We start from the raw sequence: 23,418 nt of genomic DNA, 5'->3' as shown, positions 1-23,418 counted from the left end.
ATGGAGGTCAAACTGAACACATCCGAGTGCCTGAAATTATTTTACTTGCAGTTTTAGTGAAATTTAAGTCAATCCCTTTCGGAGTTCCAGAGGCACTTCCAGAAACCTCTGTTGGAATGCACGGCTTCCCAACGCCCCACTACAGAATCCCCTTTCCCTCAACCAGAAACTTGAAACTTTCTCCCTACTTCCCGCGGTCCCTCTTTTTTCTAGCACAGAACTCCCCCCGCCCCAGCCTACGGTCGCGCTACTTTGCGCGACAAATAAACCCACCCGCAAGGAGAAAGCTGTCCCCGCCCGGAGGACATTGATTGGCAGGCCACGCTCGGAGCGCCGCCGAGGGGTAGCCCGGCCTCCAGAGAGACCGCCCCCGGCCCGCCCCGCCCCGTAGGTGGCCCGGGTTTGTTTTGGCGTCAGGCGCGCGCTGTGATGACGCCACGACGCTGATGCCCGAGGATGGCGGCGGCGGCGGCGGCGGTGGCCGTGGCCCCGGCCCGGAGACGGTCGGCAGAGCCGCCGAGACGCCGAAGAGTCCGCCGCCCGCGCGAGGTGAGGCGGCCCGGCCGAGGGCGACAGCCCGACGGGCGGGAGGGGCTGACGAACATGAGGCCGCGGTCGCTTTCTGGCGCACCGGGGCCTGCCCCTGCCCAGCCCGCAGCCCTCGGCCCGTGACCCGTGCGCCGGGCCTAAGGGGCCGGCGAGCAGGCCAGGCGATAGTTGCTCCGGGTCCCCAGTGTCCGAGTCTGGACTGGCTCGAAACGTGCCGTCGTGCTGGGTGGCCGGTGTCTGGGCCCGCGCGGGGCTGGTGGACGTGGTCGGCTGCCCTGCCTGCTGTTCAGCTGTCCTGTGTCCAGCGCGGGTCAGGTTGATCTAACCCGGTTGTCCTGACTGAGTTCTCACGTCCGGCGCCTGCCCCACACCCCTCTTTTGCGTCTGGTCCTCGGGAGCCGGCGGGGCAGCAGATAGCTTCCCTGTACAGGCTGGGAAGAAGCAGCCACAGTCCTGCTTGGTTGCCTGCTTGGCAAGTCTGTCATCCCTTTACCTGCAAGGGAAAGCTTACCCCCCCGCCCCAGCGCACACATAGTCTCCCTCCATGAAGCGGCTGAAGTGATAATTCGTCCCTTAATATCGGAGTAAATCCTCCATTGCCGAAAACTGGCTCCTTAGTGCCTGCAAGAGAAAGGCCACACTTCTTAGCAAGGCTCTTCACTGTGGTAGAGGCCTAACCCTGCAGTCAAAACGGAGGCACTTCTGTGCTCTGTTTACATCATCTATTGTTGAGCCATGTGAACCTTATGGGAGCCTCCTGTTAGCTCTGTGGTTTCATACCCTTGTGTTTTAGATATACAGTTTTCACAGGGCATGGGGCCTCGTGCCTGTAATCCCAGCTACCCGGGAGTATGAGGCTGGAGGATCGCTTGTGACCCGGAGTTCAAGATCAGCTTGGGCAACATAGCAGGACCCTGACTCTAAAAAAAAAAAAAAAAAAAAAAAAAAGGATATTCAGTTTTCCTAGTTTGTAATACTCTTCCTTCCACTTCACACCCCCACCCATCAGTATGGGAAACTTACATCTGTTCTATAAAATCCACCCGAGATATCACTTCCTTAGAAAAACCTCCCTTGCTTCTTGTGGTACCACTGACTTTTTGGTACCTTTATCCATGCTGCTGCTGTTGAGTATATCATGTTGTGTTACATCATGGCCTTTTGTCTGCATCTGTCTGGCATATACTCTGTTCCTGACATAAAGTAGGGGCTCCCCTAGCATTTGTTGAATCAGTTGGGTAGGTTGCTGATTTATGAATGGATACACATTCAGCTGTATTATTGGACACCTATCTGAGATGAGCACAGCAAATGCATGTGTGTGGTAGGTTGTGCAGCCTCTTAAACTCTGATGGTCTCAAATCTCTTGGAGTAATTTTGGCAAGATATAAATTCAAGAGTCTCTCCTTGTTCATTGAGTGAGCCAAATTAAAAAAAAATAAATAAATTCAAGAGTCTCACTCTCTGAGATTTTGATTCAGAAGATCTGGAGTAGGAATCTGTATTTTGAAAAAACTCCCCAGGTGAATTCACTATGCTTCCTGGTTGAAGATCTTTGTCATTGCCTCAGGAAACTGTTGTTGTCTCCCTTGTCCAGTGAGAAGGGCCAGCTGCACCAGGTGGGCTCCTTTTGTGGTCTCGTTACCCATACCTTGGAGAGGCAGTACAGCTTGGTAGTTAGAAGCATGGACTCTGGAGTCAGAAAGACCTGGCTCAATTTCTGGCTTTATGAGATCTTGAGTTCTCTGAGTCCTAGTTTCCTCATTCCACAATAGGAATAATCATGCCTATTTCATGTGGTCATAGAGAGGGGTAAGATGGTGCATATAAGATGCCTAAGCACAGTTGGAACTCAGTTAATGGAAGCCATTATTATAACTAATGGCTCTTCTTCCCAGAGTGTCTCTTGTCAAAAGAATGTCTCATCTTAATAAGTCTGTTTATTCTTCAGATTTAGTCTTGTGTAGGAAGCTGCTTGGGTTATATGATTTCCTCAAGGTCCTTTCTGGTCATCAGAGAAAACTCTGACAATACTGTGCTTCTAATCAGATGTGATTGGCCCTTCCCCTGGAAGAGATTTGGAATGCTGACTCACTAGAGAGTAGGTTTGCTGAATAAGCACATTGTCTAGATCTAATTGAAGTTCTGTACCATTTAAGTTGGATAAATTAGCTAAACAAAGTGCTGCCTTCAGGAAACCTGTTTGCCCCTGATACTGAGTTACACTTGCACCTCACCTCAGGTTCGCTTCACACCTGGAACAAAATGCCCCAGCACATCCTAGTGTCTGTGGAATCTGAAATAGGTGCTGAGGTTTTCCGTCAATCACGAGTTCATAATTAAATGAGTGGGATATTGGTTTGGCCTTCTGTTTTACTTTGTGAATAGAATATGTTAAATGGGCACCTTTGATCTTCTCCAGGGCTTCCCAGCTGTATGATGTGAATGGGCTATAGGTGTGCCAAAGTATCTACCCTTAAGCTTCAGGATAGCTGAGAACAGCTGCCCGCATTGATCCCAGGGTGTTATACAATAGTATCAATCTCTGTGTCTATCTTGGCACAGGGAGAAAAATTTGAGAAGTACAGCCCTGGAAGAAGGGAAGCAGTTCTTCTTGTTGAGAGCTGGAGAGAGACTTATTTATTTGAACTCCCTTTTCTTCCAGGAATCTTACTCAGTGAGTGTTAAGCTGGTTTGTGTTGGCTAAATCATCACTGAGCTAATTCTTGGTGCAGCCTTCTGTTGCCGTGGTGTCTGATGTGATGCTAAGGTAGAAAAATGTGATGTTTTTATTTGCTGGGAGAAAAAGATCTCAGAGGAATGCTTTTTAAGCTGCCAGGCTTGAAGTACCTTTTAGGGCATCCTAAGAGTAATGGATCAAGGGATTCTTGGTGTGGAACCATTTGGACTGTGAGTTCGTTGGGGAGCAGAGACTATGGCTGCCGCCTTTTTACAATCCCTGGCAGAGTTCCTGGCCCACAGCAGGAACTCTGTAAATATTTGTAGATTGAACATTGGGAGTTTAGAGGAGAACTCCAGGTACATGGCCAAGGTCTGTATTTCTGATGATGGGATGGGCAGTAGGTAGGACATCTTAGAGTTGGGGTCATGATAAAGTGAGAAGGACACAGCAAACTTTTGAATTTCTCTCCCTCAGCCTTAAGGCAGGGGTCCCTGGCTACCAGCTCTTACCATGTAAGCAGTGGCTGTCAGCTGGAGTCCTTGAGAATTGGGGTTCCTAGTTGCTATTTTCTAAAAGAGGTCATAACAGTAGTTATTATGAAATAATATTATTAAATTAAAACATTATAAGCATGAATAATGCACCAAATGTCTTTAAACACAAGCATTGTAATAATTTGGTGTATATTCCTCCAGCTTTTTTTCTTATACATTATTAGTATATACATTTCTGTAATGCATATTTTCATCAAAATAACTTTTGAAATGTAATATGTGAAGATGCTTTTAAAATATAGCCACAGCACAGAAGTGTGTTTATAGTGAGAAGTTAAAATTCCCCTTCCTTCTACCTATCCCCTTCACATTCCCACACCCCCAGAGGCAATCACTTTTTTTTTTTTTTTTTTTTTTTGAGACAGAGTCTCACTCTCTTGCCTGGACTAGAGTGCCGTGGTGTCAGCCTAGCTCACAGCAACCTCAAACTCCTGGGCTCAAGCAATCCTCCTGCCTCAGCCTCCCGAGTAGCTGGGACCACAGGCATGCGCCACCATGCCCGGCTAACTTTTTCTATATATTTTTAGTTGTCTGGTTAATTTCTTTCTATTTTTTAGTAGAGGCGGGGTCTCGCTTTTGCTCAGGCTGGTCTCAAACTCCTGACCTTGAGCAATCCTTCCGTCTCGGCCTCCCAGAGTGCTAGGATTACAGGTGTGAGCCACCGCACCCGGCCAAGAGGCAATCACTTTTAACAGTTTCTCCTCTACCTTTCTAGGATATTTTTTCCATATATATGTCTTAAACATTTTATTTTAAGACAGGGTCTTGCTCTGTTACCTAGGCTAAAGTGCAGTGGCATGATCATAGCTCACAGCAACCTCAAATTCCCAGGCTCAAGGGATCCTCCTGCCTCAGCCTCCCGAGTAGCTGGGACTACAGGCGTGTACCAACACGCCTGGCTAATTTTTTCTGTTTTTAGTAGAGACGGGGTCTTGCTCTTGCTCTTGCGCTTGCTCAGGCTGATCTTGAACTTCTGAGCTCAAGTGATCCTCCCACCTGGACCTCCCAGAGTGCTAGGATTACAGGCGTGAGCCACCACGCCCGGTGTCTCTTCCACTTTGAATCTGTAGTTGAGTTGGTGGAGTACTAGTATCAGCCCATCTTTTAAGAGTTTCTAACTGGGATGAATGCAAAGGAAACTATGTCCCAGAAAGAGAGAAGGAAGGTCAGAGGGAAAATCCTTGGCTCCCTTATTGCTGACTTACTTTAGATCCCTGTGCAAGCTTTGTTTAAGGTGAAAAGCAGGCCTTTTCTTTTATATACCTGAGTTTTTCTCATCAGGACAAGACTAGGTATGCACATTTAAACAAAAAGAGCCAGTGCATACGCCTGGAGACAGCTATTTATTCCGTGAATCTAGGATTCTGCCTCCTCACCAGTAAGAAGTGACATCTGAGTGTCTGTGCTGTCACCCTTGCACAGTTTGTCTTGCCTCTGAATAGTAGTAGATGTTGCTTACCAAGTGGTCTTGGGGATCTGGAGTTAGGGGTCTGTGTTCTGCCTCAGGAATACTGGCCCAGGAGCTGTTCCTTTCCTGAGCTTCAACCCTTTACTGCCCATTTTCCCTGAAGGAAGAGATGAATCGTCAAAATTCCAGAGTCCATAGTTCACATCTGTGGCCTTTGTGAAAAGGAACCTTGTTCCTAAATGCCTTTGTTTAAATATTATTTCCTAAGTTGCCATGTTGGGCGGTGTGGGACCTCCTGGGAGTTTGGGTGAGAATAGCAGCAAATCTTGAAGAGCTTTGTGTTGGTGGAGGAATCTTTCCCTCTCTTGAAGAAAGCTAAACCTCATCTAAAAACAAAACAGAACCCCTCATTCTGCTGAAAATTACTGATATACTGATTAAAACCTGAACCCTTAAGCTGTGGTCTCCAAATTCCTGCTTTATTATTTGATGCATTTGTAGCCAAGGTCTTTGGTGTGTTTCAGTGACAAGCTTGCTCCTTGAAAGAGTTGCCATATTGGTCAGTACTGGCCTCACTACCTTGAATTCGGGTCCTTGACTCTCTGTAATCAGATGGCCCCTGTGGGTTCTCTGTGACCCCCAAAGTGTCACACTAAAACCTGCCTGGGCCTCTGTCTGCTGCCTTTGATGGGATCAGTTGCCAGCTTCACGAGGGGGTGAGGAGGTGTAAGTGTTGCCTCTTAGCCCCAAGCACACCCTTGAGCAGCCACGAAGCCTCTGACTCTGACCAGCTCTTTTCAGACGTCAAATTCTACATCCCACAACCCATGGTAAATGTCACATAGATGTTCCACGTGTACCTCAACACATCTAAAACTATACTCTTCCCACTGCTTCCCAAACCTGTCCCCCTGCTGCACTCCTGACCCTTTCCCCAGGAGTCAAGTGAGGGACTGGAGTGCTGCCCTCATGCCTCCCTTCCGCCACTTGTGCCCACCCTCCAACCCCTGTTGGTTCTGCTGCTGACATCTCTCGATGCCACTCCACTATCTGGGGCACCACACTTCACCGGCCCTTTTAGTCTACTCTTACCCTCTTCCAGTCCAACCTTATCCTTCCTTCCTTCCTTCCTTCCTTTTTTTTTGAGACAGTCTTGCTCTGTCACCCAGGCTAGAGTGCTGTGGCGTCAGCCTAGCTCATAGCAATCCTCCTGCCTCAGCCTTCTGAGTACCTGAGACTACAGGTGCAAACCACCACGCCTGGCTAATTTTTCTATTTTTTCCTAGAGACGGGGTCTCACTCTTTCTCAGGCTGCTCTCGAACTCCTGAGCTCAAGCAATCCTTCCGCCTCGGCATCCCAGAGTGCTAGGATCAGGGGCATGAGCCACCACGCCCAGCCATCTTTCTTTCTAAACATAGACTTGATCACCTCTCTGTCCTCGTAAACCCTTTCATAGCTCTCCCTCACCTGCCAGGAAGGTCCTAGTCCTCACCGTAACTTGTGCTGCTCCCCATAGCCTGACTCATTCTGACCTTCCAAAACTTCAGCTCCCCAGCCCTGGCTCTATACCACCGAACTGCCCGTTCCCAGGCACACAGTGCTCCTCTGGGCTTCTGGGCCTTGGAGTGTGTTACTCTCTCTGCCTGAAACAGCATTCCCACCTTTCCGCACCTGACTCGTTCTTGCTTCAAGATTCAGCGTGGGGGTCACCTTCTGCAGGAAGCTTTCCTTTACCCCTGCCTCACTCTGCACGTATTTACTACTGTTTCTCAAGCTTAACACTTGAAATTATCTGTTTTTATGAGTTTCTCTTCATTTAGACTGAGTTTATTGACATGTTTTACTTGTTTTTTTGTGTGTGTTAAGATATAACCTACATTGGACCATATCTTAGTCATTCCTGGCGCCTGGCATCTAGTAGCTATTTAATAAATGTTATACCTGAATTGATCATTTCACTTCCAATATTGTGTGTCATAATTAATAGGAAATTCTCAGCAATCTTCTTCAACCCATGGGGCCTCAGATAGACTTAGAGAAAGGTAGTCTTGGTAGAAAGGTGGTGATCTCTGGAAAGCAGTAACTTCAGCCCTTCACCTTGTCCAGGGCCCCAGCATCCCCAGGGTAATAATGGTCCAATCATCTCTGTCTGTGAAGGAAGTGGGGAGGGCTCCTGGATCCCAAGGAAGCAGGGTTCCCTGATCCACATCCTGATTCACATCTGGATGGAACTGCCACTGTCTTCTCTGAGCTCAAGGACCCCTTTGGCTCTTGAATAGAGACCAGGCTAGTTTTGCAGTCATCTGGTGACAATATGCTGAGACTTGTGGTCCCAAGTTCACTGAGATTGATTCCAGCCAGCTCCCGACCTTGTTTGGGATTTTAGCCATCCATGTGGTAAGCTGGGGAAGTGAGGCACCCTGGACAGGGTGTTAAACTGCCGGGGTGGGACTGGTGCATCCGTAAAGCAGTGGAAGCCATCCAGGAGAGTGAGGTTAGGGCAGAAACTCAGGGAAGTGGTTTGTTGTTATTTGTTGCAGGGGAAACCAACCCCTGTAGGAGGCTGAAAGGGCCGGGCAAGATATCCAGGAGGGAGGCCTTGGAGGAGCAGCTTTCTGAGCCCTGCTGGGTGATGGTGTTGGAGAGCAGGCCTCCAACACTCCACACCCCCTTTTCAGAAAAGATGAGTCAGAGCAATGAGAGGAATGATTTTAACATTTTAGAAGCACGGGACTTCAACTAGGTAAAGGGGCCCAGGCAGAGTAGAGAGGAAGGTGACATCTGAGCTTGGTGCATGTTCCTGCCCCCTGTCAGGGTTGAAGAGCAGCATGAGACTGAGACCCAGGGAGATGTTAAGTCAAGGCCATGAAGCTCAAACCCAGCCTTTCAACTATACCCTCCACTGAGCCTGGGCTCTGATCCAGGGAACCATGTTAGAGTCAAGACTTCAGTCTTAATCAGACAAGGTTTATTGAGGGGAAGGGGCTGAGGACGGTGGTTGGTTTCCTTTCAGAGGTGTTCCAGCCGTGCTGACTTGCCCTCTCTTCTGTCTGCGTAGGTGTAGACGGGGCACTGCCTGCAGAGCAGGTCCTGCCAGCCTTGCTGGAGAGGATGCCCTCGTGTCCGTGATGGGCTGTGGGACAAGCAAGGTCCTTCCCGAGCCACCCAAGGATGTCCAGCTGGATCTGGTCAAGAAGGTGGAGCCCTTCAGTGGCGCTAAGAGTGATGTGTACAAGCACTTCATCACGGAGGTGGACAGTGTTGGCCCTCTCAAAGCCGGGTTCCCAGCAGCCAGCCAATATGCACACCCCTGTCCCAGTGCCCCCACTACTGGCCACACAGAGCCTCCCTCAGAACCACCACGCAGGGCCAGGGTGGCTAAGTACAGGGCCAAGTTCGACCCACGTGTGACAGCTAAGTATGACATCAAGGCCCTGATTGGCCGAGGCAGCTTCAGCCGAGTGGTACGTGTGGAGCACCGGGCCACCCGGCAGCCATATGCCATCAAGATGATCGAGACCAAGTACCGGGAGGGGCGGGAGGTGTGTGAGTCCGAGCTGCGCGTGTTGCGCCGGGTGCGGCATGCCAACATCATCCAGCTGGTGGAGGTGTTTGAGACCCAGGAGCGTGTGTACATGGTGATGGAACTGGCCACGGGTGGAGAGCTCTTCGACCGCATCATCGCCAAGGGTTCCTTCACCGAGCGTGACGCCACGCGGGTGCTGCAGATGGTGCTGGATGGTGTCCGGTATCTGCACGCGCTGGGCATCACACATCGAGACCTCAAGCCTGAGAATCTGCTCTACTACCACCCGGGCACCGACTCCAAGATCATCATTACTGACTTCGGCCTGGCCAGCGCCCGCAAGAAGGGTGACGACTGCCTGATGAAGACCACCTGTGGCACGCCCGAGTACATTGCCCCCGAGGTCCTGGTCCGCAAGCCCTACACCAACTCCGTGGACATGTGGGCACTGGGTGTCATCGCCTACATCCTGCTCAGTGGCACCATGCCCTTTGAGGATGACAACCGCACCCGGCTGTACCGGCAGATCCTCAGGGGCAAGTACAGTTACTCGGGGGAGGTGAGTGTGCCCTGCCCCTGTCCCGGTGATGTTGGGGAGACTCCTGGGTTGGGGGTATGTCCTGCAGCTCTCAGGGGCACATTCTCTGAGGGCCAGGCAGGTAATGCAAAAATGACAAAGCGAGACTAGCAGAATGTCTCGGTTTGAGTTCCCCCAAAAGTGAGCCCTGAGGTAAGGACTTGGGAGTCAATAGTTTATTTGGATGTGATTCCAGTAACCATGAGGGAAGGACTGGGAAAGGGAAATCGCCAATAAAGGGTACAGTAAGAAGTGTACTGCCACTGTGGGCCATCAGAACCCAGTCCCACGGAGGACCTTGGGAATAATCATGCCTCAGTTGCACCACTGCAGTGGGGTTTTTTTAATCCACTGACTCCTGTACTTCATGGGTTGAGAATTTCTTTGGGGGTGTCAAATTGCTGGCACTTCTGGGCTGTCCCGAATGCCAGCTAGTGCTGGAGAACGTCCTGAGGCAGAGAGCAGAGAGGTGCAGGCACTGGCAGTGGGAAGCTGTCACCAGGCACAGGAGCAGTCTGCCGCAGCTGCAGGTGGCTGGGAGGATGCAGGGCAGGGCCGCCCCAGCATCTGCTAGAGCGAACAGGCTCTGTCTCAAGGAGCACCTGCTTCTCATCTCTGTCCAGTTTGCCACACAACAGTGAGGATCCCATGTGTCCAGATCTTGATTTTTTTGAAAGAGAAGTCAGAAAATCTGATCTTAAAATGTTGGAATCTAATTTACATATTTAAGCAGCTCTCTGTGTGCCAACAAACGCTAACCGGTGGGCCACATTCAGGCAGCAGGCCATCAGTTTGTGTCTTTTGATTCACTGATAGTCCTGATAGCTGCAAAAATCTCTTAAGTTTCTGCACTGCTGGGAGCTGAGGGAAGGTCCGAAACAAGTAAGCCTGGTCGGGCCTTAGGAAGGATGCCGCCTGGGTGGGAGACAAGGCTGACTGCAGGAAACAGCGAGCGCTGCAAGCTGGAGCATAATGCCGTGCTCCCCGGGAGGCTGTGAAGAAGAGCATGTATGCCGGCTTTACGTGGGAGGTGCGGTGAGCTTAGCTTTGCAGGATGACAGGATTCTGCCAGGGCAATGCGGGTGCCCTCCCCCAGGTCAGGCCTGGGCTCGACAAGGTGCTGTCTTATGTCTCTGGTGTACCCACGGCAGGGAAAGAGTTCTGGAAGCAGCTCCCTTTCTTTCCAGGGGCTTGGGCTGGCCCCTCTCTGGCCCCAGCCGGCTGACCCAGCCAGCGTTTCCTGCAGGTGTCACTCAACAGCCGCATGCCACTTTGCCTTCAGCGCTTGAGAGCCTGTCAGCTTCCAGGTGTGGCTGTGGGGTCTGTCAAGGACTCCCCTCCCTAGGGGGGTCTCCAGGCCTTGTACCTCAAAGGTGGGATGAGGAAGGGAGGGAAGCCTTCCTCTTTAGGCCCGCTCTGTCACAGGCACGGGGGAGGGCGTCTGTTTGCACCACTGTTAGGAGAGGGGTGGGGAGGAGCGAGGCAGGACTTAGGACACTAACTAGAACCTGTGGACCTGTGGTTAAAGGGTCACTGTAGACCCCTGGACCCCCTGGTGCTTCCTGCAGAGTGGTCAGCCTTGTTGCATTCTGGGAGCTCTGGCCCCTGGAGCTCTGCGTGGTACCACGCCGTTCCAGGTCCAGCTGGCAGAGCGGGTATGGAGTTTACCTATGGGAGGGAGGAAAAGAGATTTCCCAAGAGATGCTGACAGAGGAAAGACTCTTTCTAAAAGTATCTAGGTCTGCCTAAGAGTTCCTGATTCTGGCAATTGTTGGTCAGGCAGTTTATCTAATTGGAGCTTGCACGGTCTTGCTAATGGGCTATTGATTATCTGAGGGTTGGAGAATGACAGATGAATGGGGTGGGGAGTGGACTCAGGCTTCCTGCTCCCACTGTAGCTGGAAGACTGGGTCCTGAGATCCTGCTTCCTGCTCTGCTGGAACAACAGGGCATGACTGTGTGTGTGAGGTAGGGAGTGGGGGCGGGGGGCACTGCCCAGCCTTTGCCCCCATTATAATCCTTTACCTGGACCTGAAAAGCCTCAGTTTCTAGCTCCAGAGTCAAACCCCTGGCAGGCCCTGCTGGTACTTGTCTATTACCAGGAGCTTGGCTAACCCTAAAAACAAATTCCACTACCATCTGCAGAGAGCTGGGTTGCGAGGGATTTGTCTGGGGTGTTTTGTGGGGAGGGGACTTGATCAGGCTCTCTGAGCTGGAGACCAGTCTGTCTTTTCATTCTGGTGGTCACTGCTCACCTACAAGTGCACCTGGGGAAAATGCAAGGGATGTGAAGGCCTGTTCTACATCTCCATGGAGCTTGAGATTACCTACAGACAGGCCTTAGTGTAGAGCCACTGCACCTGGGCAGTCTGGAACATGGGCTGTGAGGCTCAGGTCAGGCAGCTGGGCCCTCCCCCCAGCCCCCAGCCATGTGTCTTACACTGTGTGCTGGCCAAGGCCATCTAAGTGAGCAAGCCTCTACCAGAAGAGGGGTTGAGGGGTATTGCTGTGCAAATGAAGGGTCTCCCACTTTGAGCTCAACAGGGTTTGGAGCTGTTCCTTTCCTCCCCAGAGAGTAAGTCTCATGTGCTTGGTGCTTTCCTAGGGGCACATTTCCTGTCCCTGCCCCCCCCCCTTTTATTTTTAGAGACATGATCTATCACTGTGTCACCCAGGCTAGAGTGCAGTGGTGCAATCATAGCTCACTTAACCTCAAACTCCTGGGCTCAAGTGATCTTTCCAGCTTAGCCTCCTAAGTAGCTGGGACTACAGGCACACACCACCATGCCTGGCTAATTTGGTATTTTTTTTTTTTTTAGAGATGGGGTCTCACTATATTGTCCAGGCTTGTCTCAAACTCCTGGCCTCAAGCAATCCTCCTGCCCTGGCCTCCCAAAGCGCTGGGATTAAGGGCATGAGTCACAGTGCCCAGCCTCCTGCCCCCTTTTATAGTGTGGTATCTCTTATACACCAGGCCCATTCTGACATGCTTGTCCCTCGAGGGCTCTGTCCATGCAGCCCCAGGCCTCGTCAGGCTTAGTGGTTTCCATGGACTTGAGTAGAAGGCTTCCTGCAGGAGGTGTGTTTTGAGAAGGAGGAGGGGACATTGCTGACTGCTCCAGAATAAATAGGAGATGGTTTGGGAGTAATGGAGTAGAGGTTGAAGAGGTTGGAGCAGGCCCGATATTTATTGTTGGGAGCTCTCTGCACAGTGGCAAGGAACTCTCTGGGTTCTTGATAGCGAAGGAGGAATGCCCCAGAAAGTGTTGTGGGAGACAGGCAGGAGGAAGACTACCTGGAGGCTGTTGGAATAATGCCAGCCTGGCCTCCTGGGGATGTTCAGGGCAGATCAGGGGTCTAGGGAGTAGGCTTTGCTTGGTACGTGTAAGCCACAGAGAAGGGGGTATGGTATGCAGCTCTGGCTCTGTGCGGGGGGACATCAGCTTGTGAGGGCAGATTTGGAGAGAATTCAGGCTGCACCTGGAGAGTATACAGGGCCCTGTCTTGACATCCCTGGTGGCGCTTGATAATAGACACTTCTGGTCCTCACTCCACTCCTAATGTTGACCTTAGAAATTTGATCAGCTCTAAAGTCTGCTGGGAGGCCGGGGATGGGAGGATCACTTAAACTCAGGAGTTCGAGACCAGCCTGAGCAAGAGCGAGATCCCCGTCTCTACTAAAAATAGTAAAAATTAGCTGGACGTGGTGGTACGTGCCTGTAGTCCCAGCTACTTGGGAGGCTGAGGCAGGAGGATCACTTGAACCCAGGAGTTTGAGGTTGCTGTGAGTGAGGCTGACGCCACTGCACCGCAGCCTGGGTGACAGAGTCAGACTCTTGTCTCAAAAGAATAAAAAAAAAAATAAAAATAAAAAGGCCAATGCAAAGATTGCTTCTGTTAGGAATAATTTGTATAGTGCCTACTGGGTATCAGGCACAGGGCTGGGTGTTCTGTACCTGATATCTCTAATCTCTACAGCAATCCTGCCAGGTGGGTGTAGTCCCCCATCTTACAGATGAGGAAACTGAGGCTGGCAAGGTTAAATAACTTGCCTATGGTCTCAAAGCTAGAGGGTAGCAGGCCTGGGTGGCCAGGCCATCTTGGCGTCAGAGTTCTTGGCCTTCCTACCAGCACAGCCTGCTCCCCCATGTGTGCCTCAGGCTGTTGCTGGAGTCTTTGTTTCAGTGCTTTCTCAGGCTGTGGCCTCTGGACACCTCTCTCCTCCCTGGCCTGTGAGGTCCTCGAGGACAGCATATATATCAGTACATATGTGTCCTGCTGTCATGTCCAGGCTTAGTGCACAATGGGTGCCTGTTTGAATATTTGCTGGGTTGAACTGGCGCATTTATACGTGATAATTGGGGGGAGCTTTCTCCTGGTTCCCCCTGAGGGAAGCACCAGTGGTTGTTGGTGACACTCTGGTCAGCGTCCTAAATACCACAGCTGGCAGGCAGACAGGGCTTCCCTCCGGGGGCTGGACTCGAGGATGAAGCAGAGAGCCTGCTGGCCGTCGCTTAGGAGGTTAGGGGGCTATCACCGGGGGCACAGGCAGGGGAAGGATGCAAGGCCACAGGGCTGTATGTGCGCTCTTCACGTTTTAGGGCACATACAGGACTCTTGGAAGAGGAGGGAATGCTGGGAAGGAGATGACTTTCGGAGGAGAAATCTGAATTTTTACCCAGTGCCTGGAGGCGCTGGAGTGGAGATGGCACATTGGAGGCGGTGGAGACACATGTTGGCCAGATGTGAGGGAGGCTTGCGTGAGTGTGAGAGCAGTCTCAAGACACAAAGATCCACTTTAGGGGGCTTCCTGCCACGAGAGGCCTCAGGAGGGCGGGAAGAGCTGTTTCAAAAGGGGTGGCACAAAAGGTGAGTCATCACCTGTAGACTCATACTGGAGGACTGTCAGGGTCCTCTAACGCAGAGATGCTGTGATTCACTTGACATAAAATGTGACATCCCTGATGTCACTGCTTTTGTCAAGAGCTCTATTCCTAGAGGCAGGACGGATGAAGAGGCTTTTGGAGGATGATGGTGGAGTGATGCCATCGACAGCTTTGCAGTGTGCTGCATTCAGCAGGCTGCATTGTCACCCGCCTTTGTTCGGGCAGTCTCTGAGCTGTGGGTGAGCCCAGGTGGCTGTGCCAGGAACAGGTGGGCTTGGGCAGAGGCTGTCACAGATCCTTGCTCAGCAGAGTGAGTGCTGCTGGGCAGGTGACAGAGTGGGCCACTCTGCCATTACCTAGGGGATGAGGACCGGTGGGAGGTGGCCTCCCAGGGCTGAGTCTCTGGGCTGCAGGCTGACTGTCCATCAACCTGGGGCCAAAGGGTACTTGAAGGGGCAGTGATTTGGGCCACTTTGTAGTTGAGATAGCCCTGCAGCAGGATGAGTGCCAAAGCCAGGGTGACACTCCCGTTTCCATCTCAGCTCTTCCCCGACCCTCTCTTTGCTTCACTCTTCCCCACTTCTTCAAGTGACTGTGACACATGCCCTAGGATGCTAAAGAAAAAATGAGGTGTAGAGGATGTGGCATGTCTCAGTGCTCTCTAGGTGGTGGGGCTTGGTCATGCAGCTTGGTGCATGCGCTCTGGCTGTTCTGTCTCCCTGCCTGCCCCTTGCCTGCCCTCGTATGTCACAGGGAGCAGCCACAGAAGCAGGGATGGGACCTTACCCCAGAGCCGTGGAGAGGGCTACCCAGGGGACATGGGGGAGCCAGAGAGCGGATGCACGTGCTGGTGGCAGAGTGGGAGGCAGGAAGCATGTTTCCCAGCTTGTGCTTGGCTCCTGCTGGATGCTTTAGTAGCCTCTTCCCCGCTCCAGTGTGGATGGGGACTGTGATGGACCCATCAGCCTTCCTGTCTTCTCGCTGACCCCGCCTCCCAGTCAGAGGATGGCTTTCCCACGTCTGTCGCAATAGCTGGCAGCACAGGAAAACACTGACCAGGTTAGGATCCTTGCTCTGAGGCATCCCTGAGCCCTTCCTCCTTGCCGGCCTGCTGGTGGCTGCTGGTTATCAGGTGCTGGATGGTGGCACTGTCTGTGCGTGAGGATCCGACGAGGCCCAGCAGATGCCCCCATACCTTCCCAGGAGGGATCCTTCGGGAAGGGCCGCTCCACCTCACCAAAGCTCCAGGTGTTCAACAGATTAAGTCTCCCACCTTTAGTGCAGCTTCCCTCAGGCTGGGTCCCTGACTGGTCACCGGAGGTGGCATGGTTTGGGGCACTTGGTATGAGCAGTGGACCCTCATTTGTCACCATGGTTGGGGATCTCTTGCAGGAAGGCAGAGGTGGCTTCCTCCGTGGTGGGGCAGAAGGCAGCTCTGAGTGGAAGGGAGCAGCAGTCCCCTTGTGTGCCACCTCTGGGCCATCACTGGGCATTTCTCTGTCGCTGCTGCCCTGCTTACACGTGCCACAGAGAGCAGTACCTTCCCTGTGGTGGAAGGGGCAGACCCATCCCCCACGCTGCTGCATTCGGCCATCCCTACAGAAAGGCCTTGCTCTGCCGCCCATGGCGTCTCTCTGCCCAGGGTCAGAGCTACCTTTCATCCCTGCTGTTTCCCTCCCGGTCCTCGAGGCCTCTCCACCAAAGCGGGGGCGTGGTGGCTCGTGCTCAGAGCTGTTAGTGGTGTGTCAGCTGTCCCCTCCCTCTCCTGCTCTTCTCATTGTCTGTCTCCACCTGGAGAGCACCGCCCTCTCCCAGGCTCTGTTGCTCCCAGGCCCTTGAGTTCCTCTGGGAGCCACTGGGCTGTTGTCTCTCCCACATCCTGACCTCTTTAGATCTGCTCGTGCTCTCCCCCTCATCCCCCTCCTGCCCCCACTGGGGTGGGAGCCCACTCCCAGTTGCATGGGATGGTGAATGGTGACCTGGTCCAGCCATCCGCAGCAGCCATGCCTCTCCAGGCTTGCCTTCCGGGGTTAGTCCTCCGGTCACACAAGGTCACCCTTCTGCAGCATGCAGCATGCCTCGGTTTGTCTGTCTCCTGGTACACGCATGGCATCCAGAACAGAGCTCCACTCCCGCATGGCCCCGCCAGCTTGGAGCAGAAGGCCAAGTCGCCTTCACCTCTTCACTCATCCTGCCATCCCATGCTAAGTGCTGGCCCTGAGCCGAGTCCCGCGTGCCCGGGGTTCCAGGGACAGAGGCCACAGTGTGGGTGAGATGCTAACAGCCACTGGGGCTCCAAATTACCTCAGAAATTAGGATGGGAGGAAGTTTTAAAAAAAAAAAAATGAACCAGGTTGGACTCTGGAAACCATTTGGCCTCAGCAGAACCCTTCTTTGATTAGTCATAGAAGAGATCGCTCTGCAACAGGCTTCTAAATCCAGAGCCTTCCACAGCTACTCCAGGACGCTGTGAAAAGCAGGCGTTCCTCGATGGCTGCCACAGGCTGTTGATGGCCGCTGGATCCCGCAGGGAGCAGACGGCATCCTTCACTGTTGAGTTGTACCCCGTCTCCTCCTCCCCGTGTCCTGCACTCTGCGGGCTCTGGGCAGGGACAGGTTGGGGCGCAAGATTTCATTTTGCTATTCTCAGGGTTCAGAATGCAGCTTTACTAACCTTTAAGTTGTCATGCCTTTTTTCATTTTATCTTTATCTTTATTCTCTGCCCCTTTTAAAACTCCATTCTCTTCCTTTTTCTCTCCTCAGGCTCTCTCCCCTCCATCCTTCTCTTCTCTGCTGCTCGTGCCTCACCCGCCACCTGCCGGGTCCCGGGGTGGTGGATGGTGGTGGATTCTGGGTGTCTTGGCCAAAGGAGGGGATGCTGGCGCCGTCGCCACACGGTCACAGTCTGCTGACTTTTCCAAGCGCTCGTCCTCGTGGGCAGCCTCAGAGCATGCTGTTCTTGTTGCCACACTGCTCTTCTGAGTAAACCCAAAGCTCTGTTTCCCAGAATTTCCTCTGTGCCCTTTCCTCCGCTCTCATTCGGGCCCACGTAAGTACAGAAAGGAGGCCTTCGCGGGTGGGAACACTGGGTCTGAAAATACATCTTGAGACAAAGCCGAGGGAAGAACTGAGTCACGGCAGCCAGGCGCAGGCTTCTTTCCTCCCTTTCTTCCCTTCCCAGCCGCTCTTTGGCGGGGCTGCCCTCCCCGCCAGACAGCCTTCCCCAGGGTCGCCATGGGCTGGCTGAAGAACACACAGGGGTCAAGAGGTCAGCCTAAGTGTCAGATGCTGTGCTCTGCCACGCGCAGCCAAGTGAGGGGAAACGTGAGAAGCCGTGTTCTTTGAATCTAGGACTTGAGAAACTGGGAAGGACTTAGAATTCGTTGCCTTCAGCTTTTGTTAAAAGTCAGGAGGCTGTGACTCTAAGGTCACACGGAGAAGGTAGAACTAGAGCACAGGTCGCTGGGCTTATAGTCCAACACCATGATTTATCACCCAGATGCCATCCAGAAGAGACACTGGGCCTTTCTCTCCCAGCCGCACTTGACAGTGGTCAGACCTGCCTGCCAGAGGACGTCTAGGGTGGCCCTGTAGGCTGGGTTTCCTCCTCTCTCTGCAGCTTAGGCCAGAGGGCTGGCTCCATCCTTTGTTCCGCTGGCCTTTGAGCTCAAGATGAGACCACACAGTGGCTTGGGTAATGCTCTCGCCCAACCCTCGTGCCAGACATTAGAGCTAGAGCAAGTGAAAGAGGCCATTAGGAGGGAGGGGTCCTCGAGCTGGAGCAGAAAACCTTTTCTTCTCTGGTGCCTGTCCCTCCGAAGGGAGCGTTGGATGCCACTGCTGAGGAGTGGCGTTGGCCCAGCATGAGCAAGCCGAAGTTAGTAAGGAGGTGCTCACGGAAGAGGTCCCTCCCCCTACTCTTGGTTAGTGTCTGTTGTTCCAGCATCAGGAGTAGGTACCCTAACTGCAAGGGGACAAGGACTCTTTGGGGGCTATGGACTTGGGAGCAAGGCGGCCTGCTTGAGGGTCAGAGTCAGAGTGGAGGTGATGTCCCTCCTCCCACAGCCTCTCCTTGTCCTCTCAGGGCAGGGCCCAGCTCCTGACCCACGCACCTCCAGGGACCGTGGCAAGGAGGGTGTGGGCTGTCAGCCCGGGTGTCGGAGCTGCCCTCTGGTCCCAGAGCAGGGGAGACCTGAGTGTCTGGAGGCAAAGCCAACCAACATCTTAACATTTCCTTCCGTACCCCGTGCTCCATGTCAGCCTAGAAGCAGGTGGAGGCCTCTGGGAGAGTGACCAGGTGGCACTTGGCACCTGTGCCATCTTTCAGCCCCCTGAGGCCCTGTGTGTCCCTGGTGTGGCCCCAAGTACACTGAGGTGGGAGTTCTGTCCTTTGCCCAGAGCCAGCAGTTAGAGCTGTGGATACTGAAAGGTGTGGTGACTGTTTACCATTTTTCTTCTCTCATGCCCAGAATGCTTCCTGGCCAGTCACTCGTGGGCTGACAGACACACTTCTGCGGCTCCAGCGCCCTGAGCAGGTTGGGGAGGCAGGTGGGTTGGGCTGCGGGTGTTGAGGGCCGTCTTAGGAGGTGCTGAATTGGACTTGGAGCCACAGTGTGGCTGCGGGTGAGTGTGGAAAACCTTACTTTTCTGAGCCCTGGGGAGGCCTCAGCAGGGCTTCCAGGGCCACTATTCTGGAAGTCAGCCTAAGCCCCTGCCTCGCTGCCAGCGGGCTGGATGGGACCACCTTCCTGTTCGGCCTGCCTGACTCACCTCCGCAGGTTGCCTGATGCACGGAGGCTGGGCTGGGGGCCGTTGGGACAGCTTGGTTTTCAGGTCAGGGCGACTTAAGTCACAGTGACCTGGGGGTCCCTCCTGGCTCAGCTGCTCTCAGCTCTTCAAAGATGGGGAGAGCTGGGGCCTGCCGGAGGGCTGGGCTAGCCCGCAGACAAATGAGTCTGTCGGCATTCTGCACACAGCCGCCAGTTCTGGGTAATTGGCCAGGCGCGCGTCTGGGAGAGCGGGCGGATCGATCCGGCTCGCTTTGGCACTAACGGGCTGGCCGCTCCACGAACAGCAGGGGTCGGTGCCTGGCGTGAGCCTGTGCCACTCTGGAAATGGAGATGCTTAAGCCCACGGGCAGGTCTGGCGAGAGGCCCTCCATGGCTGCGCTAACAGTGGCTCCTTGTGTTCCGGGGGGCAGCAGCGAGCCATGGGGTCTTCTTGAGCTGTGAGCTGAAAGCTGTTGGGGCAACTGTTTAATCCAGTCGCCCTACGTACCGGCCTTTAAAGCAGAGGCGTGGGCTGCAGACCCACAGGGAAACGTGGACCCGCCTGCCTGTATGGGGGGCTGTTGCTCCCATACCCCACACTGTGCTCCGACAGCAAGGTATCTTGTTCCTGAGGCCCCGACTTTCCTCCCCCTGAGGGCCAGGATCTCCCAGGAGTCACTCAGAGCTGGCTCGCCGGTGAGGACGACCCTGTGAGGCAGCCGTTTGGAAATGTGGTTCCCCTGTCACTCCAGTTCAGCTCTCTCTGAAAGTTGAGATTGGCTTTCCGAGGGGCAGGCGAGGACAGCAACTGCAAGTAGCCCCAACCGTTCCTCAGAACTGCAGATGCATGTTCCTCCCGCATCACCCCGTACGGCAGTTGGGAAGGCGGCAGTTGGGAAGGCGGTGTGGGAAGAGTTTGAGTTCAAGGGAGCCAGACAGGGCTGAGTAGCGATCAGCAGTCAGTGGGTGTGTCCGTCCGCTAAATGGTCATGCGGCTGTCCCGATGTGCGCTCATAGACTTTTTCTGAGCCCCCTGGGAGGGTATGTTCAGGGGTTCCCCAAGGTGAAGGGTACCATGGGGTGGAACAGGCAGACCTCACCTAGCAGGAAACAAAGTGATAGGGTCTCTGGCATCCCAGCTGAGCCATATAAACAGGCTCAGGGAAGGTCCTAGCTGCCCACCCTTTGGGGAACATTAAGTCCATTCCAGAAGTGCTCCTAGGAGAGGCAGAGACTCAGAGCCTGCCCTCAAGGCCCCACCTGGCTGAGCCCCATGGCCTGGAAGCAGCTCCAGCAATGGGCACTCATTAGTTGGCAAACATGGGTTGTTTACTCACTGAGCCTGTGCCTACTGAGCCTCTTATGTGTCTGAACCAGGCACTGGGGCTCATCCAGCTCACTGCAGTCCAGTGGGAATAATGAACTTGAAATTGCAATCTTAAGGTTGCCACTGGGGTAACTGCCATAAGCACTGGGGGCTAAGAGGGAGCCTGAGCAAGTGTCCTTTACCCTGAGGACCTAAGGATTCAACCAGGTGAAGACCAGCCTGCAGCCCAAGACCTCAGACAGACATCTACTCCGGGTGTGGCCGAGATGAGGCAGCCCTGGACGCATGTCGCAGAGCAGGCTTTGTGGAGCTCCTCCCTCAGGACAGAAGGGACTAAAATGAGGCTGGCTCCCACCACTTCCAGGAGGCTTTCGTGGCTTAGAGAAGTCCTACAGACTGGAGAGTGCCCCCAAGAAGGTCCTGGTCCCTGCCTGGCCCCCGGGAGCCCCTGTCCTCAGCAGACTGAGAAATGGAATTGTTTCCTTTCCTCCCCATGCTGGGAGGCTGAGGCTGAGACAGGGAATGCCGTGGTCTTCCACCGCAGCGTTAGCAGTTGGAGGGGGCTTGGACCCTCTATTTAAGGACTAGGAAGCTCCCTTCTAAGTGGCCTGGTCTGGGCATCCAGGCATTGGAGCTTAAGTCTGACTCAGAATGTGGGGGAAAAGTTTGAGTCATTCTCTTTAAATCCCCCTGAGTTATGGTGGCCCTGGGGTAGGTTGGGGGTTCTTGGCAGCAGCCACCTCTCTGAGCCAGGCTTTGGGTCAGTACATCTTAGAAGTTTGCTCCCTGGGAAAGGGGACAGGTCCTTTTCCTCCTAATCACCCAGAGAACAGCCCCTGCTCAACAGCTGGGTCAACATTGGGTGGGGAGGGGAGCCCCAGAATGCCACATGGGAGAGGAGGCCCCTCTATGGGGGTATTGCAAGGACACCGGGTGTGTCTGAATACTGTGGGTGGCGGCTTCATCCAAATGGGGTGGGCAGTGTTGAGTGCTCTCACTCTAATGCTTGTCATTGGCCTCTAGCCCTGGCCTAGTGTGTCCAACCTGGCCAAGGACTTCATTGACCGCCTGCTGACAGTGGACCCTGGAGCCCGTATGACTGCACTGCAGGCCCTGAGGCACCCGTGGGTGGTGAGCATGGCGGCCTCTTCATCCATGAAGAATCTGCACCGCTCCATCTCCCAGAACCTCCTCAAACGCGCCTCCTCACGCTGCCAGAGCACCAAATCTGCCCAGTCCACGCGTTCCAGCCGCTCGACACGCTCCAACAAGTCACGCCGCGTGCGGGAGCGGGAGCTGCGGGAGCTCAATCTGCGTTACCAGCAGCAGTACAATGGCTGAGCCGCCTGGCTGTGGTGCAGACACAGCACGGTCCCAGCCCGGCCACTCGTTGCTGTGCCATCTGGGCCCGATAACCTCTCTAGAGATAGGCCTGTAGGGATACGACTAGCGGTAGCCGAAGAATGTCTGGCCCCAGCCCCTCCTCTGTGCCTTCAGCAGCCCCCATCCTTACCATGGGCATGGGCCAGGTGTGACAGAGTGGAGGTGGCCCAGGGGCTGTGACCTCCCTGAACTCGGCACTGCTACTCCTGTTGGTGGGCAACTGCTCTGATATGAGCTGGGGGAAGGGACAGGCCCCGGTCTTTCCTGTCTCCCTTACCCTGTGGCTCTTCCCCAGACCAAAGGGGCCTGCAGTGCTGGGTGGAGGGTGTCCCGTGGCCCCAGAACCCTCTGTGATGGTGACTTCTGGAACACCCCTTTTCCTCTGCAGAGCCTTCTTCCCTGGCCCCCCCGCATTCCATGGCATCCTGGTCCTCAAATCAGGCTCCAGTGGGAGGCCCGAGTAGGCACAAAGCTGTGCCTTGACTGGACCGTCAGCCCCCACCTCCCAGCCAAGGTCAGTCTTCCTTCATGGTGCCCCCAGGACCCCCTTCTGGCCCCAGGACTCACCAGGACCTCTGGTGGTAGGACCGTGGCATGGACTGTGTGGTGGGGCTGGTGGCAGCCTTGCCCCACCCTCCATCCTCTCTGTGACCATGAGAGGGTCCCTGCCCACCACCCTCAGTGCCACCTTTGCAGGGTCCACCATTGCCTCCCTCTCCCCTTTGGATGCCTATTCCATTCCCCAGGTGCCTCCTTCCCTACTGTGGGGGGTAAAGGGAGCCCCACTGCTGCTACCTGGGGGATGGGGCACCTGGAGGCCAAGGCAGAGGACAGGGAGTTCCCGGTTAGGATTCCATTGTCAGCCCTGGTACAGCCCACGGCCCCTTCCCTTCAGGCTCTGCTGTTCCCTCCTCCGCAACTGCACGAAGGCGCCATCTGGTGTCTGGCATGGGTACAGCAGCCTGGGAGTGACCACTGCACACGCACCGTGCACACCCGCAGTCCTCCCCGAGGAAGTGGGAAGGAAGGAGTTGCTGCACTGGGGGAGGCTCTCGGGCTGCTCAACTCTCCCCTTCTGCTGAGCTTCTGCGCACCTCTCCCTGGAACTTAGCCATACTCTGTGACCTGCCTCTGAACCCTGGGTGCCTGGGGCACTGGCCTTCTCACAGCTGGCCTTGCCCCATCCGCCCTGTGCCCGCTTCCTTTCACAGCATTAACCTTCCAGTCTGGGCCCCGCTGAGTCTCAGGCTGGAGGAGCCCTTGCGGGAGGTGGGTGGGGTTGGGTGGCTGCTTTTCCACCTGAGCCAGAACTGTCCCCACGTCTCTCATGGTGTCTCCCCCTACCACACACCAGGCTGGAACCCAAGCCCTCTCCTTCCACGGCTGCTTTCAGTGGGTAGGAAGGGGCCAGGGCCCAGCTTTGGCCTTAGCTAGACTGCAGGGCCCCTGCCAGCAGGGGGGTTTGGCCCCCACTCAGCTCCTCCCAGTGGGCAGCCTTGGGCCAGGCCCTCTATCTGCATGTGCCACCTCCAGTGGGAAACCAAACCAAAGAGACCACTCTGTGCCAAGTCGACTGTGCCTTATACACCCCCTCCTTCCGTCCCCGCTGCCCCCGGGGCAGGTGGTAGTGGAGATCCGAGCACCATGGCCTCGGAACTTGCCCCCAGTTCCCCAAGTGTCTCTGGGGGCCTGAAGCCCTGGGGATTTATTTCCTCTTTGCCCAGGGTAGTCCTGGTCCTGAGGGTAGGACCGAG

At 54.3% G+C, this 23,418-nt stretch overlaps 1 protein-coding gene across 1 annotated transcript; it reads left to right on the top strand.

Annotated features, from left to right (window-relative positions):
• Positions 1-487: 487 nt before the first annotated feature.
• On the top strand, positions 488-22,158 carry PSKH1 (protein serine kinase H1). The gene is made up of 3 exons (XM_069497791.1): positions 488-549; positions 8,254-9,280; positions 21,305-22,158. Exons 2-3 carry the CDS (start codon positions 8,324-8,326, stop codon positions 21,620-21,622), a joined length of 1,275 nt encoding a protein of 424 aa, XP_069353892.1. The 5' UTR covers positions 488-549; positions 8,254-8,323; the 3' UTR covers positions 21,623-22,158.
• Positions 22,159-23,418: the final 1,260 nt, after the last annotated feature.

Source organism: Eulemur rufifrons, chromosome 23, assembly GCF_041146395.1.
Source record: "Eulemur rufifrons isolate Redbay chromosome 23, OSU_ERuf_1, whole genome shotgun sequence".
NCBI lineage: Eukaryota > Metazoa > Chordata > Mammalia > Primates > Lemuridae > Eulemur > Eulemur rufifrons.
Note: the sequence above shows the minus strand (reverse complement) of the source record. Positions and strands in the feature narration are given on the sequence as shown.

Coding starts and splice junctions, on each gene's coding strand:
- PSKH1 (XM_069497791.1), top strand. CDS start 8,324: ATGGGCTGTGGGACAAGCAAGGTCCTTCCCGAGCCACCCAAGGATGTC. Junction 9,281..21,304: donor AGTACAGTTACTCGGGGGAG/GTGAGTGTGCCC, acceptor ATTGGCCTCTAG/CCCTGGCCTAGTGTGTCCAA.